At 33.4% G+C, this 17,294-nt stretch overlaps 1 protein-coding gene across 1 annotated transcript in view; it reads left to right on the top strand.

The window, feature by feature from the left end:
* The window catches only part of LOC126886904 (uncharacterized), a 35,734-nt gene extending 20,705 nt beyond the window's left edge, over nucleotides 1-15,029 (top strand). The window contains exon 2 of the mRNA XM_050654043.1: nucleotides 6,252-15,029. Within this exon, the coding sequence (XP_050510000.1) occupies nucleotides 6,252-7,801 (1,550 nt within the window). The 3' untranslated portion in view covers nucleotides 7,802-15,029. The remainder of the gene's footprint in view (nucleotides 1-6,251) is intronic.
* The last annotated feature ends 2,265 nt before the right edge of the window (nucleotides 15,030-17,294 follow it).

Raw genomic sequence — 17,294 nt, 5'->3', positions numbered from 1 at the left:
AATTTGCAACATCAGTATTTAGATCAGATCTAGGAAAAATACCAAATTTTAAAGCTCGTTTGAACTTACAGGAAAATACACAACCAATTTTCATTAAGTCTAGAAGAATTCCATACGCTCTAAAATCGAAAGTAGAAGCAGAAATAGAACGGCTAAGTTCTGAAGGTATTATAACAAAAATCGACCATAGTAATTGGGGTACACCTATTGTACCTATTGTTAAACCTAATGGGAGTATCAGACTATGTGCCGATTACAAAATAACTTTAAATAGAGTTATTAAAGACGAAAAATACCCGATACCTATCATAGAAGATATTTTTGCCAAAATGAATGGGGGTAAATTATTTTGCACATTAGATATTAAACAAGCTTACCTTAATATGGAGATGGACGAAGACAGCGCCCTAATACAAACTTAAGCACTCATATGGGAACATACAAAGTAAACAGACTGATGTTTGGTGTAAAAGTGGCTCCCAGTTTATGGCAAAGATTCATGGATAATTTACTTAAAGGTTTAGAAGGCGTACAATGTTTTTTTGATGATATAATAATTCAAGGATCAACAGAAGACCAGCTATTACTAAGATTAAGAGAGGTACTTACCAAGTTAAAAGAAAATAACCTACGGGTGAATAAAGAAAAATGCCAATTTTTTAAAAAGAACATAAACTATTTAGGACATAAAATTGATAAAGATGGGCTTCATAAGAACAAAGACAAAATTAAAGCTATAATAGGTATGGAACGGCCTTCTAATATAAACGAATTGCGAACTTTTCTGGGTATGGCTAATTACTACAACAAATTTATTGCTAATCTTGCGTCTATATCAAATCCTCTAAATCAACTCTTGAAGAAAGATAACAAGTTTACCTGGACTGTGAAATGCGAAGAAAGTTTTAACAGAATTAAAACGGAAATTGCAAGTGAAAACGTATTAACACATTTCGACCCGAGAAAACCTCTAATCATAGCCACGGATGCTTCACCAACAGGACTTGGAGCAGTCCTTTCACACATAGTTGAAGACGGCTCAGAAAGACCGATAGCTTTTGCGTCAAGAACCTTAACCAATGCCGAAAATAATTACAGTCAGATTGATAAGGAAGCGACTGCGATATACTGGGGTATAAAGAAATTTTTTCATTTTTGCTATGGGCGAAAATTTACTCTGATTACTGACCACAAACCGTTAACATCAATCTTTCATCCCCACCATAATCTACCAGAACTGAGTACAATGAGACTTTTTCATTATGCTCATTTTTTATCTGGATTTGATTATGATATACAGTACAGAACAAGCACAAAAAATGCTAACGCAGACTTCTTGTCGCGGTTTCCTGTTGAGAACACAAATACATATGAAGTAGATCAACATGGCTTATACCAAATACAACAAATTCAGATATTAGAAATTAGCCCAGATATAATCGCTAAGGAGACAGAAAATGATATCGAATTACAGAAAATAATTAAAGCACTAAGAACAGGTCAATCTCTGAAACAATATGGATACAACGACAATGAATTTACTTTACAAGATGACTGTATTTTAAGAGGAACAAGGGTCGTAATACCACATAAATTTCGTAAATTTATTCTTAACGAACTGCACGTGGGACATATTGGTATATTAAAGATGAAACAACTAGCACGCAGTCATGTCTACTGGAAAAATATTGATAAAGATATTGAAGAAAAAGTGAAATCATGTAGATCATGCCGTTTAGAACAAAATAAACCAGCAAAGACACATTTACATCACTGGGAAGAGCCCACAGGTCCCTGGCAAAGAATCCATATTGACTTCGCTGGACCAATTTCTGGTTCTCAACTATTCATTGTGGTAGATGCATATACAAAATGGGTGGAAATTATATCTACAAAGGTAACAACTAGCTCGTGGTGTATACAAACACTAAGACAAAAATTTGCCACGTTCGGAAATCCATATGTGCTGGTATCTGACAACGGCCGACAATTTGTTTCAGCCGAATTTAACAAATTTCTATCCAATTGCGGTATCACCCATAGAACTATTGCTCCATATCACCCAGCAACGAACGGTCAAGCAGAACGATTTGTACAAACTATAAAAAGGACCTTGCGCAGCTTAGCGGGGGAGAGCAATAGCTTAACTGATAAACTACTTAAAGTACGAACACGTTTACGTCGTACACCAGGTGTTAACGGTTTCACCCCGTATGAGCTTATGTTCGGACGAGAAATTAGAACGGATCTTCATGCAATGTTAAGAAAACCTTGCAAACGCACAACTTCCTTTCCATCAGACAGGCCTACACCTGGTAGGGAATTTGCCTTGGGAGACAGAGTTCAGGCTAGAAAGTACTGCAGTGATCAACGATGGGTATTTGGAAAGGTAATCAGACGCATAGGTTACTTACATTATGAAATACGAACAGATGATGGTCTACTTTGGAAACGTCACTTAGATCAGCTGCTGCCAGCACCTCTAGTCTTGTAGTTGGGAATTGGGGCGGAGGACTGTTATATATTTAGTAGTTAAGATCTAAGGCTACTAATATCTACCTTAGTTACTAATGTTTTTATGTTTCTAGATTAATATAATGTTGTCACTGTCATAAAATATAATTGAATAAATACTGTTAACATGTCCATTTCTTGTATATAAAAGCATTATTGTTCAACTATTAATCAGATCTTCACACTATGACAAATACTCGAAAAAGTTGAAAGAGCTTAATATAGATATGTACTTACAATAGTTTTTCAATTTTAAAGCTGTGTATGACAGTGTCATAAGACCAAGTCTTTACAACGCTATGAATGAGTTAGGAATTCCCAAAAAACTTATGTATGTTAAATAATGTGATGCTAACCAAGATGCTATCAGCAGTAAAAATTCAGAACAATTTGTCAATCCCATTTGAAACACTAAGTTAAAAAGATGTGCTAGCATGTTAGCTTTTTAACCGTTTCAGCTCCGCTTTAATAATTCCAACACCTGCTCCTGTGCCGGCAGAAATAATTTCATTACAACAATTACATGCAAAAATCACCCCCTAATTAGAATCCCAAATAAAATTAATTGTTGCCGTTTCACAAGTTACTTTGCTTTATTTAGGTATACGATCTGTAAGTTTCATCGGTTCAAAGTGTTTATTTTTGAAAAGTCTGTACTTAAAATGGCTTGAACAAGTCAGTAATCACGACTGTATGCAAATTTTGAACAGCCATAGCATAACCAATTTTTGTTTAACGGGAAAACAAAAAATCCAAAATGTTCAGAAAAGCAAAACATACATTTTATTACTCTGAGATTTGTGTTAGGTATTACTAATAATTTTTAAGTTATTTTGAAAAAAAAAGGAATTTTTTTCAATTAAAAAAAATACTTTAAAACCAAATGTTTTCAAAAGTGAACACTTTGAACCAATGAAACTTATAGATCATATAAATCAGGGGTTCCCAACCTTCTAAGTAACTGCGTACCACCTGATATATTTTGAAGATTTTGGCGTACCGCCAAACATCGGTTTGGGGGGAGGGGTATGGAATGAAAGGAAGCCCCCCTATTTTTTTAGAAAACATATTTGCTATCAGAAATATGTCCATTGGCTTGTTTTATTTTACAATACAGTAGACTCTCTTTTTAACGAACACAGGTATTACGAGGTTTTTTGCTTATAACGAGGCACATTTGTTATAACGAGGAAAAATGAAATCGAAGCATATGCTTCTTTACCTGTTTTTGGCGTGGTGATAGCTATAAATAAATACCCCAACTACCTGTATACAGGAATGCCCAACATATGTGTGTTTACAGAGGCCAGTGCTGTAATAAACTTCTTCCTTACTGTTTATGTATGGACCGATATTGAATATTGTAGCAAATTTACAATTTACGGTTGAAGTCGACCATCGACACCTAATAAACTACGTAAGAGGTATCAAAACATTTCAGTAGTGGTGGTATGCATTATATTATTGTTGTGTGATATAAGATTTGGTTATAACGAGGTAATTAGTACTCCATTTAAGTTCTCGTTAAAGAGGGAGTCTACTGTAATAATAGTCTCCCGTTTTATACCGCTACGCGGCTTTGGGATTATAGCAGGGTATTCTGCTATATCTAGGGCCTACTGTATACAAGGAAGGTAACAGGGCCAGTGCTACGCTTCAACCGCCTATTATTACCCCTGGTTTTTACCCAAAGTACTCATTTTATTCAGGCTGAGTAGATCTGGGGCCTATAGACATTTTTAAAAATGTCTAGATGTTCTCGCCGGCGCGCTGGGTTTTGAACCCCGGCCTACCTGCGTGGAAGTCAGACATGCTGCCGCCTGAGCTATCCGGGCCCGTATATTTTATCCAGAAGTCAATTAAGGATTTCTCTTTAAAACTGTCTTCTGTGAAATCGATGAATGTTTCCTGTAAATCCTGTAATTCTAAGTCATTTGGTGGTGTTCCTACAAGAAGGATTTCTGATTCAGTCAAGTTTGGAATAATCTTCAGAGAAATATTTATTAAAACATTCTTGAATAGATTCCAAGTGAAGAATATTAGCAACCACATCTGGTATTGGATATATTTCGTTTTCGTCAAAAAATATATTTCGTTTCGAACATAAATGAACCAACTTTTTCTTGTGGCTGTGAAGTTGCTGTGTTTGCTCTCTGAAGCCCCATGTTCAGCGTGTCGAGTCTGTCGTTATTTTTTTCAGTTAAAAGTATTAAAACTTCTGACCTCAGTTTGAAGAAACGGGCGAAAACTTGTGCTGGAATGAAGAGATGCACTGTCACTTCCGTAGACAAAAGCCCATCGTAATCGCTTGTTTCACCCACGCGACGCGTACCACCTGAAACCTTCCCGCGTACCCCGCTTGGGAACCCCTGATATAAACAATGCATAACTAAAGTAACGGGTCAAGCGGTAACGAACAATTTTACTTGGGATGCTAATTAGGGGGGTGATTTTCGCGATTCTTTTTGGCAAAAACTAAAAGGGAACAACATTATTTTAAGCGTAACTCACTTATTTTTAATGTAAGAAGTTAAAAAAAATACAAAATAAACCTTTTTTAAACACTTTTAAAAAAAGTTATAATGAGTTTTTCCAAAAAGTGCTCCGTTTTCTGGTTATTTCACGTTGAAATATTCGATTTGGAATTTGACACATAAGAACCTACTTTTCATTAGCTATAACGCTGCTTCTACTGAGTCTACAGACTTCATACATACACCATTTTTTTTTTAACTTTTTTATAAGCTATATTTTTGTTAAGAATATTTTTCTCGATAAAATACTTACTTTTTCAGTTATTTGTGAAAAACCGTCCAAAAACATGTTCTTTTTTGTTAAAAATTAACATATTCACTCGCAAATAACTCGTAAAGTATTGAAAAAACTGTTTAAAACAAAAGTTGGTTAGAATTAGTCATTTTATTCAATTCCGGACTTATTTTGAATGAATGATTTTTCAACCCGAGAAGGGGGTGTTTCCCAATTTTTGTAAAATAGTGGGGATGTAGAAGTGTAAACTTTTTCTTATATAATAATAGAGACTTTCAACTACGTATCCGCAAATTTTCATGCTTCCTTTATTTATTTTTTTTTAAGTTTTCGTAAAGTTTTGTGTTCTTTGATCAGGCTATCAGTTAGAGGGCTCTATTCATTTTAACAGTTTCAATTGCTTTTAATTCGCGATTAAAAACAAAGTGTGTATATGACTTTTGGTGGAATAAATTTAAACCCCTCCTAAGTGGTATACACAAACCAGAAAATTGTTGATTTGGACGAAATTTGGTCACTATTAAGAAATTTTTAGTAAATTTCAGCATTATGGGTACATTAAAATATTTTAAATCAAATCAGTATTTTTCTGTTTCTCAATTGAATGTTTGTTTATACCATTTATATCGGCCATTTTACTGCATTCGACCTGCCCTCTATATTCAGTTTTAATCGCGAATAGGGCTTTTCATCGATTGTTATTTGTTTCGAGCTTCTGTCAAATGTCATATAATCCGTGTATAATATTAATATACACAGATTATATAATATGTGACAGAAGCTCGAAACAAATGACTGTTGTTAAAAAGCCCTGTTAAAAAATTTATCTATTATAGAACAAGTGAGTTCAGTAAAGAAGATGTAAAATCTCTAGAGAAGATGCATCCACGCAATTACATGTTATTGTTCTTTTTGTCGATGTATTCTAAGTTCATTTGGCAAAATTTGTATTTTAGTTTCTATTTTAGATTATTCAGATGAGGAACACGGAATAAAAATTGTGAAAACACTTTCATCTAAAGAAGAGGAATCTATAAGTCGACATTCTGAAGAGAAAGCAGTAAATGGAAATGTAAAAATTCAGACTATACAAGGATCTTGCAGATGTAAACCGAGTGATTTTAAAACACATGTAGAACCCTACTGTTTTGAGGGCTACTTCTACCAAACGAGAGCCATTCCTGTTCCAGCTGAAGAAATACAAGCTAAAGATCATATCACAGACCTAGACAAAAGCAAAATAGTACCAAACCACGCTGATTTTACCCCTGTAACTCCAAGTCCTGTATTATTAGAAACAAAGTATGAGATATGTGCTCCACTGTTGAGATACCCACTTACCTTAAATAAGCTTCATAATGTAAGCACTTTCATCCCTACCTCCTTTAACTACTTCCAAGTGGTACACTTCATGGATAAATTGATGTCTACTAACATCGACTTCTTGAGAATGGGTCTCCCTTGGCATCCTCTACTATCCAGACTCTATTTCGCTGAGCTTTTCTTCATTCAGACCCTACGTGCTATGAGACATGCTCGCATTGGCTCATCCTCCACGAGACAGTTCATCGAACAGTTTCTGAAGGATTATCCACCTGAAAGCATCCCCGTTCCCGGACCTCTGATCCCAATCCTACAAAGCATCTCAACATGCAGATCAGAAAATCATATGTACGGACTTATTTCTCCTTCAATTAGGAACGATGTTGGATATGCCTGCGCCGCAGACTTACTCGATATTAATTCAAAAGATTTTATCTTACCCAATATCCCTATCATCGCAGCTTTTCTTAACACAATCATCACCGCACCCGGAACTGCACCAGACTATTCAGACCCAGCTACTTTTGACGACACCCAAGAGCACACCCTCGTAGGCCACCGTTTCGAAGCTAGAAACTGGCAGATCTTAGAACGTCTCGTCCTTCTATCGCCTGGATTGAACCACACGATGGAATCAACCCCTGATATTGACGAAGAGATGCGTTTTAGAGGACAAGAACTAGGAATACCCTTCATTGAACACGGAACCAACGTAATGGGATTCGAGCGTTATATGTTGATGGACGAAGATTCAAGTTGGTTCCAAAACGTCATAGAGGTAATGTCTATATACTGCGGATTTTTCAAAGAGTCAGCAACTCTTGGAGCTTGTTCACCCCACGGGCCAATTTGTGGACTGCTAAGAAGCAGACTCCATGACTTGACTAGTCAAAACATAGTTAACAACCTTGACCGCGCTTTTCCCGGCGAGTATCCCTTCCAGCTCATGTATGAGCATAGAAGCTACGAGGAAAATTTCCCTCAGACCTATTCTCTAATGGGTCAACTTTCTTCAATTAACACTTCAACCAATTATCCTGGTCTTGAATATTGGGGAGATTTCAACAACTCCAGAACCGGAAGATCCGGTCCTTACTGGAACCAGAATCCTTCTGTCTCCCGCTCAGCGAAGGAAGATTACATCCAAGAAGTTGAGAACCTAATCAGAACCCACTACTTCAAGGAGCAGCCTTAAATTTTAACTCAATTTTTGTAGAATGTCCTCTGTTGACTTTGATTTCCTGTTCAATAAAATGGGCCGTCTGCTAACGAAACGTGATACCAATATGGGAAAGATGATTACCGTTCAAGAAAGATTTTGCCATTTTGCAGCTAGGGTGCAAATCTCGTGACCATACATCTCGTAACGCGACAATTCGTAACCGGACAAGTGGTAACGGACAACTCGTAACGGCGACAGTTCGTAACGAATAATTCGTAACAAAATGGAATTATTCTGTTTATTTTGTTAACGTGGAAACTAACTGTTATTACAGTCATAATTAAAGTTATGGTTAACAATTTAACGAATCAGTGCCGGGATAAACATCTTTAACACATTTTATATTTCGTGTTTAAGAATATATTAAATGTCTTTAAACACAAACAAATATTTAAATACATAGGTACAAAATTTTAATAATATTTTTAAAAGTTTCTCCCTCTTATTGTTCCTTAAATTTGCATATACCTAGACAAAGGAATAATGAAGTAATTCGTGAAATCTTTAAGCCGAAAACCGCCTTTAGACATTCCCAACTTTATAAGTTAACATTTTGTAAAGGAAAGATTATAATTACCTGTTATTATAATAAACCTTGTGATTGGTTATAGCGTTGAATTTGATTGGTATTCAATCAACGGTTATTGGGACCGTGCAAGTTGCGCAAAGCGACACCTATTTCTACGCTCTGCACTTTTATTCGCACTTTTAATTGTATTGACCAATTACGTTAGTCCTGGTTGCTGGATAATTGTCAAGGCCATAGCCCAAAAAATAATAAGAAGAAAAAATAAAATTCGGGTTATGTGATGAAAATGTAAACAATTGTATGTAGTAAATAAAATTAGTTATTAAAATGCAGTACTGCAAGCAAAATACAATTAATTAAATTTACCTTTATATAATAATTGCATATCATATCAATATTGTGGAGCAACATATAATTTTTCTCCTTCAATGACAGTACATATGAAATGTACGTCAATTTGACAATTTAAATTGACAATATGAATTATTTAAGAAAGTTGCAATATTTCTCCGCTATTCGCGCACGATCGTTTCACGTATCCCCTCCAAGTACTTGCACACCGCGAATAGTTGAAAAGAGGGATGGCTTCAAATAATATGATAACACGAATCTGATACTGATTCGTTAAATTGATAAACATAATTTCATTTATAACTGTAATAGCAGTTAGTTTCCACGTTAACAAAAATAAACAGAATAATTCAATTTTTTTTTTTTTTTTTTTATTTGTGACTTTAGCACTTAGCTATTTAGCCAGATACAACTTGATAATAATTAATACTAATACAAAAAAAACTATTAAACCTAATACAAATTATTAAAAAGAAAAACATATTATTCTAATTTACTTAATACTAAATAAAAAAGTGTCTATCTATACCTACTATTGCAAACAGATCAAAATAGTCAAAAGTAAAAAAAAACCTCTTAAAAATTACTAAAAGACATTACTATAAATAGGGAAAAGGAGGGAAAATAAACAATTGGGTAAAAAAAAGGTTAACGAGATTGGCTAAAATTGATTACAGACATACATTTGTACTATGTATAAATTTGATTAGACAATCATATACTCTTTTGTCATTAGTAGCCAATAGGTTATTTATTTGGTACGGAGGAAATATTTGCAGCGTTTGCAAGCTGCTTAAAAGAGTTCCTGTATGCTGAATATATTTGGAACAGTTAAAAAAGATATGATTAAGATCTCCTTGTTCTTGACATGTTTCACATAAGTCTGAATTGTAAATTTTGATTTTAGCAAGATGAGTAGGATAACAAGCATGACCAAATCTCAATCTTATTAAGGTTGTTATATATTTACGGATGTTACTAAATTTCTTAAACCATCTCGAATTTGGAATTTGTGGTTGTATATAAATATATTGTGTTGTTGAGTGGTTACAAAAAGTTTGCCAATAAGTTTTCCAACGATCTATTTTATTTCTTTTAGAGATACAAAAAGTGTCAGGAATACAAATTCTCTCCTCTGGTACAATTTCAGCTGAAGAGGTTATTGCAGCTTTAGCTAAAGAATCAACATGCTCATTATATTTTATACCAACATGAGCTTTTACCCAAATAAAATTAGTAGTTTTATTTTTATTTTTAAGCTTGACAAGCATGTTCTTAATTTGGTAAATGAAAGGATTAGAATTATAATTGGGTAATTTTGAATTTTTGAGACATAATAAAACTGACAATGAATCGGATATTATTAACACTGAATTATTGTTTAAACTATCGAAATATATCAAGGATTCAAGAATCGCAATTGCTTCTGCACTAAAAATTGAGCAATTAGAAGGTAATTTGAACATTTTTTCTGTTGATTTAGATGGAATGTAGAAAGCACATCCGGTCCCTTCCGATGTTTTGGATGCATCTGTATAGATCACAGTTGCTTTGGGCCATTTGTCTATACAGGAATTCAAGATGCATGAATCTAATAATGAACTATTATAATATGTAGGTATATGTATATCAGGTTCATAAAAAAATGCGAAATAGTCGTTAGTATCAAGGTTGTTGATATTGTTGATATACTTAGTGTTGCACATGGTTCTAAAGGCTGTACACAGGGTTGGTGTATTTTTATGAGTCCAGTAACTGTTTGTTAGATCATCTGTGTTTAGTGAGCTTATGCTAGAATATAATGAATTATTGATACATGCAATTTTCACAACAAATTTTTCACTCAGATAATCTCTTCTAAAATTCAAGGGAGGTTCTAAAGCTTCAACATGCAGTGGTGCTATTGGAGTAGACTTCATTGCTCCCATACAGATACGTAGAACAGTACGTTGAAATACATCAATTTTATTTAAAATTTGTTTACTTGCTGATCCATAAAGTATACATCCATAGTCCAGAATAGATCTGATGTAAGATTTGTAAAATAGTAAAGCTGTTTCTACATCAGCTCCCCACCAAGTTTTAGAAATGGATTTTAAAAAGTTTAGACCTTTATTGCTTTTGTCAAGCATATACTCGATGTGTAATTTCCAAGTTAGCTTTTGATCTAGAAACATGCCTAGATACTTTATTGACTTGCAGAAATTTAAAGTTTGGCCATTTAATAAAATAGTATTTGTGTTAGGAATATTATGTTGTGAAAAAATACACACATTAGATTTACTAGTGGATAAATTAAAACCATTTTCACAAAACCATTTTGAGAAATGTTCGTGTAATTTTCTTAAGATTGTAAGAGAGGGTTCATATTTTGTCCTTTCTGTATATATGAGGAAGTCATCCGCATATTGGATTGTTTTGTAAGTAATACTTGGTGCATTAAGGCTATGAAAATCAGCCGTATACAGATTAAAAAGAAAAGGGCTTAAGACTGATCCCTGAGGTAATCCCCAACTATTATAACGTGGTCCAAGAAGTTCATTTTTATGGTTTCTAACGTATAGGCGTCTATCAGTGTAGAAATTAAGAATAGTTTGTGCTAGTTTTATGGGTATTTGAAACTGATTGATCATTTTGTCTTTTAATCGAGGTAAACACACACTGTCATAAGCGCCTTCTATATCTAGTGATAAAGTAGGCAAATAATTATTTCTAGAAAAATTACCCTGTATGTCCGCTACAAGTGTAGCTAAAGCATCTAAAGCTCCACATCCTCGTCTGTATCCAAATTGATTTTTTGGTAGTAACTTTTTAGTATGGACCCACCATTCTAGTCTGTTTTTTAACATAAGTTCCAAAGTTTTAAATACACACGAAAAAAGAGAAATGGGTCGATAAGATTCGGCTGAATTTGGATCTTTTGTAGGCTTTAGAATCGGAATAACAATTATGTCTTTAAAAATATTTACGTCAGAATTGTCTTGAACTATACGATTAAAAAGGTCCAATAGAAAATGTTTTGCTACTTCTGGAAGGTTTAAAAGCATGGAGTATTTGATATGATCGTATCCTGGACTATTATCTTTACGATTATTTATAGCGAAAATTAGTTCATTGTAAGTAAAAGGTTTTAAGAGAAAATGATTTTTATCAGCTGGGGTTGATGCTATGGAGCTGGGAATTATTTGAGGGTTCGCAGTTGGGGGTGCAACTTTAATAAGAAAGTCATCCATCCATTTCTGATCTAAAGATTTTATGTTTGATAGCGGTTTTCTGTAAAGTTTTTTAGCTTGATTCCAAAGAGTTGTAGCGGATGTATTTTTATTGAGCGAAGAGACCCATTCAATCCAATGCTTTTTGGCTATACTTTTTAATGTTTTTTTGGTTCTAGCTGCAATCTCCTGATATTGAACATAATTTTCAAAATTACTTTTTTTCTTGTAATTTATTAGAGCCAATTTTCGTTGTTTGATAATATTGTCACAATCAATATTCCACCAAGGAGGTGGGTGCCTTTTACATTTATAAGGTTTATATTGGGGTATAGCTGCTCCCGCAGCCGTATTTATATTATTTATGAAGAAGGAGTATTTATCAATTAGATTATCCGAGTGAAAATTGTTTGTATCGTGTAAATTTTGAATAGTAGAGGTATATAACGCCCAATTGGCTTTTTTAATATTCCATTTATTTTTAGGAGATATTTCATTTTCATTAATTGCAAAAAGAAGTTCTATAGATATGACATAGTGATTTGATCCTAGAGTGTCAGGAATGACATTCCAAGATGTCTTGTTAACCAATTCAGGTGAACAAAAAGTTACATCGACAGCCGAATCTTGTTGATCAGGACGTCTCAAAATTGTAGGTTCGCCATTATTTTAAACTGTTAAATTTAAATCATCTGCGACATTTATAAGTTGTGACCCTATGGTATCATTATTACGACAACCCCATATAGAGTGGTGTGCATTAAAGTCACCACCTATAATTAAAGGACCCTCAAATTGTTCAAAAATTTTAGTCCAATCGTCATATTTTGTTTGTATTTTTGGAGGTTTATAAATAGATAAAAAATTTAACAATAAAGTTCCATATTTAACTTGGATAGCACACACTAAAATATTTTCATTGTAATTTATATTGATTTTATGTTCAACAAAACGAAGAGATTTGTGTACCAAAATTGCCACACCAGCGTAGCCATCGTTTCTGTCATTGCGGACTATATTGTAACCACTAAAACTATATTTTTGATTTCTTTTGAACCAAGTTTCACTTATAATAGCAATGTCAATATTTTTATCATAAAGAAATTGTACCAGACTATTTTTGTTAGCTATAGCAGAACGTGCATTCCATTGCATTATATTTAAATTGCGTGTTTTGGGCATTTTATTGGTTTTTCAAAGTATCCTCCAATACCTGTTCTATGCTACTTGTAATTAATTTAATATCAATAGGTTGTCTATTGTTACTTGAAAGAATTTTATTTAAAAAATCCACGATAAAAATGGATAGGTTGCTAGCTATACTACTCTTCTTGGTTTCCAAACAAGCGTAGTTTGGTTTATTTGAATTTATCGGCAAAGGTTGTGAAGGTCCAAAGGAGAATGGAAATAATGGTTCGTGGATAGGTGACTGGATAGTGGGAGAGTTTGATTTTCTCTTCTTTTTCATTGGAGGACTAAAGCTTACAGGATTGGGTTGGGAAAGGAAATTATTTTGATTGCAATTGGTATTTTTAGGAATTTGATTAGGTTGTGATAATGACATACGATGGTTGTTAGGAAGAACTGGAAAATTTTGGTCATAATTTGTTAGCGGTGAAAAAGAGTTGTGACTTACTAGACTGGATAAGGAGTTTTCAGAAATTTCTTTAGCTTCTTTAAAGGAGGTTTTTTGCTGTATCATTATATTTTTAATTTTTTTTTGATTATCGTAAGAGGGACACTTTTTTGAGATAGAAACATGATCTTTGCTTTTACAGTGTATACAAAAAGTTAAATTTTTATCACAATTATGTTTATCGTCTTTAATTTCTCCACAATTGATACACTTTTCTTCAGTACTGTTACACTGCTTAGATACATGCCCAAATTTAAAACATTTGAAGCATTGGGTCACTCTTCCTACAAATTGTTCGACAGGAAAAAAGACTATTAAAAGCTACTCGATCAGGTAAAATATTCCCCTCAAAAGTAACAACAATAGTTTTTTTTGGTACAAATTCAACTGTTCTGTCTTCTTTTTGGACTTTTCTATTTAATCTGTAGATATTAGTGACGCGTGAGTGTGATTCTATATTTTCCATAAGATAGTTGATATCGTAACGAGTATCAACATCTCTTACTAACCCTTTAATTTCAAGTAAGTGATTTGGAATAAATGCTTTTAAATTTTCTGACTTTAGGAGGGGATGTTTAACTAAATTATTTGCTTCTAATAATGATTTTAATAAAACCTTAATCCGGTTTCGGCCTATACTCTTAATTTCCAAAATGTTATTAAGTTTAAATTTTTTAAAAAGGATATGGGCAACTGTCATTGCATGCAATTTTCCTACATTATTTTCAGTGCTTTCTATGTATACCCAAATATTTTGTACATTGTACTTATCTGAAAGAATATTGAAAGTTTTCGGTTCCAACTGCTTTGTTTTCTGGAGGTTACTATCACTTGGATTATTACTAGTAACACTTGAAATTAAAATACTGTTATCCATATCAGCATCTGTCGTCACAAAAGACGTCGGTTGTGTAGTTTTGTCCCCCATCGGGGACCGATATTTATTAGTTGTCAGAATACACTTGTCTTCTTAATTGACTTTTCACTAAAATTTTAAAGTTTATCTATATAAATAGGTATACAATTTTATTCACTGACAAAAACTGTTACTTTTTCAACTCGTATGAAAGTTTAAATAATACTTTTTGAGGTAAAAATGTTAATTTTTACTAAGAGTAGATTTTACTTCGTACTATCAGTTTGAAGTTTAAAACGTCGAATAATTCAATTTGGCTGTTACGAATTGTTCGTTAGGAATTTGTATAGTTACGAACTGTCACCGTTACGAACTGTCATCATCATCATCATCATCAGTAGCTCGACAACCCTTTTTGGGGTCCTGGCTTGTTCTAGGATTTTCCGCCATTCTGTTCTGTTCCTTGCTTTGTTCTTCAATCGTTACGAACTGTCGCTGTTACCATTTGTCCGGTTACGAACACAAGATGTCATGGAACCTGCAAATCTATGTATAAAAATATGTTTTTTGTGAAAAAGTACAAAATAAAGCGGTTTTTGAACACCTGTATTAAGCAACATTTGTTATTTTATTAAGAAAAATCTCACATTAAGATCTGTAATATCGAATTAAACGCCAAGTTAATTTTAAATAACTAAAAACTCTTAAAAGTGAAATATCAAATCAAGCGCCAATAATAGTATATAATCCATTGTCAAAAACAAAAATCCGCATCTTTTAAGTGTAATAACGAATCAATCGCCACAAATAGTCGGTTAATTCTTTTATTACAAAACACAACATATTTTCTAACTTTCAAGATATCGAATTAAGCGACATCGTTTGTCGGATAATTCGTTATTTTAAAACAAAATTCGAGTTTTAAAACAAAAGAAGTGTGTTCAAAAATGTTTATTCAAACTTTGAGAATATTCTCGGCAAGAGTTGACCGGTATTTAAAAAAAGTTTGTTCAACAGAAGTCATTAAAGATCATAGAGGAGAAAAGACAGCTACCCATCGAAAAATGGGCAAATCGAAAAATCACATCAGCAATTTTCCAAAATATAGGTCGCATTATTGTAGAAATCAAAGTGAACGACTTTTTTTAAATAGTAATGTAACCTTCGACATAATGTTTAACTTGTATAAAGAAGAACATCAGGATAGTGTTTCTTTTGCTTCCTATAGACGCATATTTTATGACAATTTTAATTTGCAAAGAAAACGACTTAAAAATGACACATGTACTAAATACGATAACTTTGAAGGTAAAATCCAAAGTTCTACATGTGAGCAAGAGAAAATCAATTTGAGAGACCGAGACTCATCAAGATGAAGCAAAAGCGGCTAAAAATCTCATAAACTCAGATCTCCAAAAAGCTAAAAATGAACAAAATGTGGAGGTACTGCTGACTTTTGATTTGGAGAAAACCCTACCTTTACCACGAATTCCAACGAACGAACATTGTATTTTACAAAAGGCAGCTGTGGCTTTATAACTGCGGTCAATATTCAAGAAAAATTGGCCGAGACCATTTCTATGTTTGGTCGAAGGCACAGCAGGAAAAGGAGCGCAAGAAGTAAGTTCAATTTGATTAAAATATTTGCAAGAGAAACTCATTAATCCCTCATTATCCGCGGACTCATCAACCGCGGTTTCACTTATCCGCGGTTATGATATCTGTTGAATCTTTAATGAGAATATTTTATTATTTTTATAATTTGACCAGTCGCGTTAAATTACTCATGATACGCCACTGGCGCTTGTTCTTAGTAGTAAGACTACGGCAATTAGTTTATAGTTCGGAAGCTTTAAAATATCGGCGAATGTAGACGCTGGTTTCATAATATTTCTTTCTATGTACATACATACTAATATACATTCGGAAAAATCAAAGAATATCACATCAATCACTGATAGAAAAAGACAGTAAATACAAAATAAGTGATTGATGTGATCGTTCATGGGTATTCTTTCATTTTTCCGACTGAACGTATCCAAATTGGGATTATAAATATGTCATATTCTTCTTTGGATCGTGGATCCCTCGCCATCCACGGTTTCACCAACCACACCTTCCTCTTCGGAACGTAACCCCCGCGGTTGAAGAGGGATTACTGTATAAACCTTATCAAAAATTGCAGAAAACGAAACAAATTAACGGTTCAAATGGTATAAAAAGAAGAGTTTAAATGAGTTTGCGATATTTAAAAAATGTTGTAAATAGAAAGAACTATATAAATGGGAATTCGATTATACTGAATTCGCTCTACAGAGATTCACTTTGACACATTCAGAATAGGAAATATGCAACACAAAAATTCCTACCTCACACTATTTACTGCTCAAATCAACTTATCTTTCATTAAAAAAAGAAGAATTATTAGAAATAGCGGGAGTGTCTACTAATCTCATAAAATTTTGTGGAGTTTATTTCTACAAAATATTTTTATTTTGTACAATAAATAATTTTCTCGTTAGTTATCAATACATTATAATGGTGTAAATAAATAATTATTGATTGGCGTAAGGTTTATGTTATTTTTATTTCTGTTTACTATTAATAATATTGGCTATGAGCAGGTGCGTTGGTTGTGTAGTAATTTCCAGTCACTTCTGACAACTGAATTTCCCAAAAAAGAAATTACTAACGTCAATCTCAAAGTGAATCTCGATAGAGCGAATTCAGTGTAACTGGCTTCAAACTAAAGAATACTGCTCTTGAAAGAAAATCCTTTTAAAATATATTTTAGCAAAAATCACGGCGGAAATTTTCCAAAAGTATCTAGACATAAGTAAACGAGTCAGAAGAAATGCAACCAGAAGTACAGACTTTTTGTA

Source organism: Diabrotica virgifera, chromosome 6, assembly GCF_917563875.1.
Source record: "Diabrotica virgifera virgifera chromosome 6, PGI_DIABVI_V3a".
NCBI lineage: Eukaryota > Metazoa > Arthropoda > Insecta > Coleoptera > Chrysomelidae > Diabrotica > Diabrotica virgifera.
This window is presented reverse-complemented; position numbering and strand designations above follow the sequence as displayed.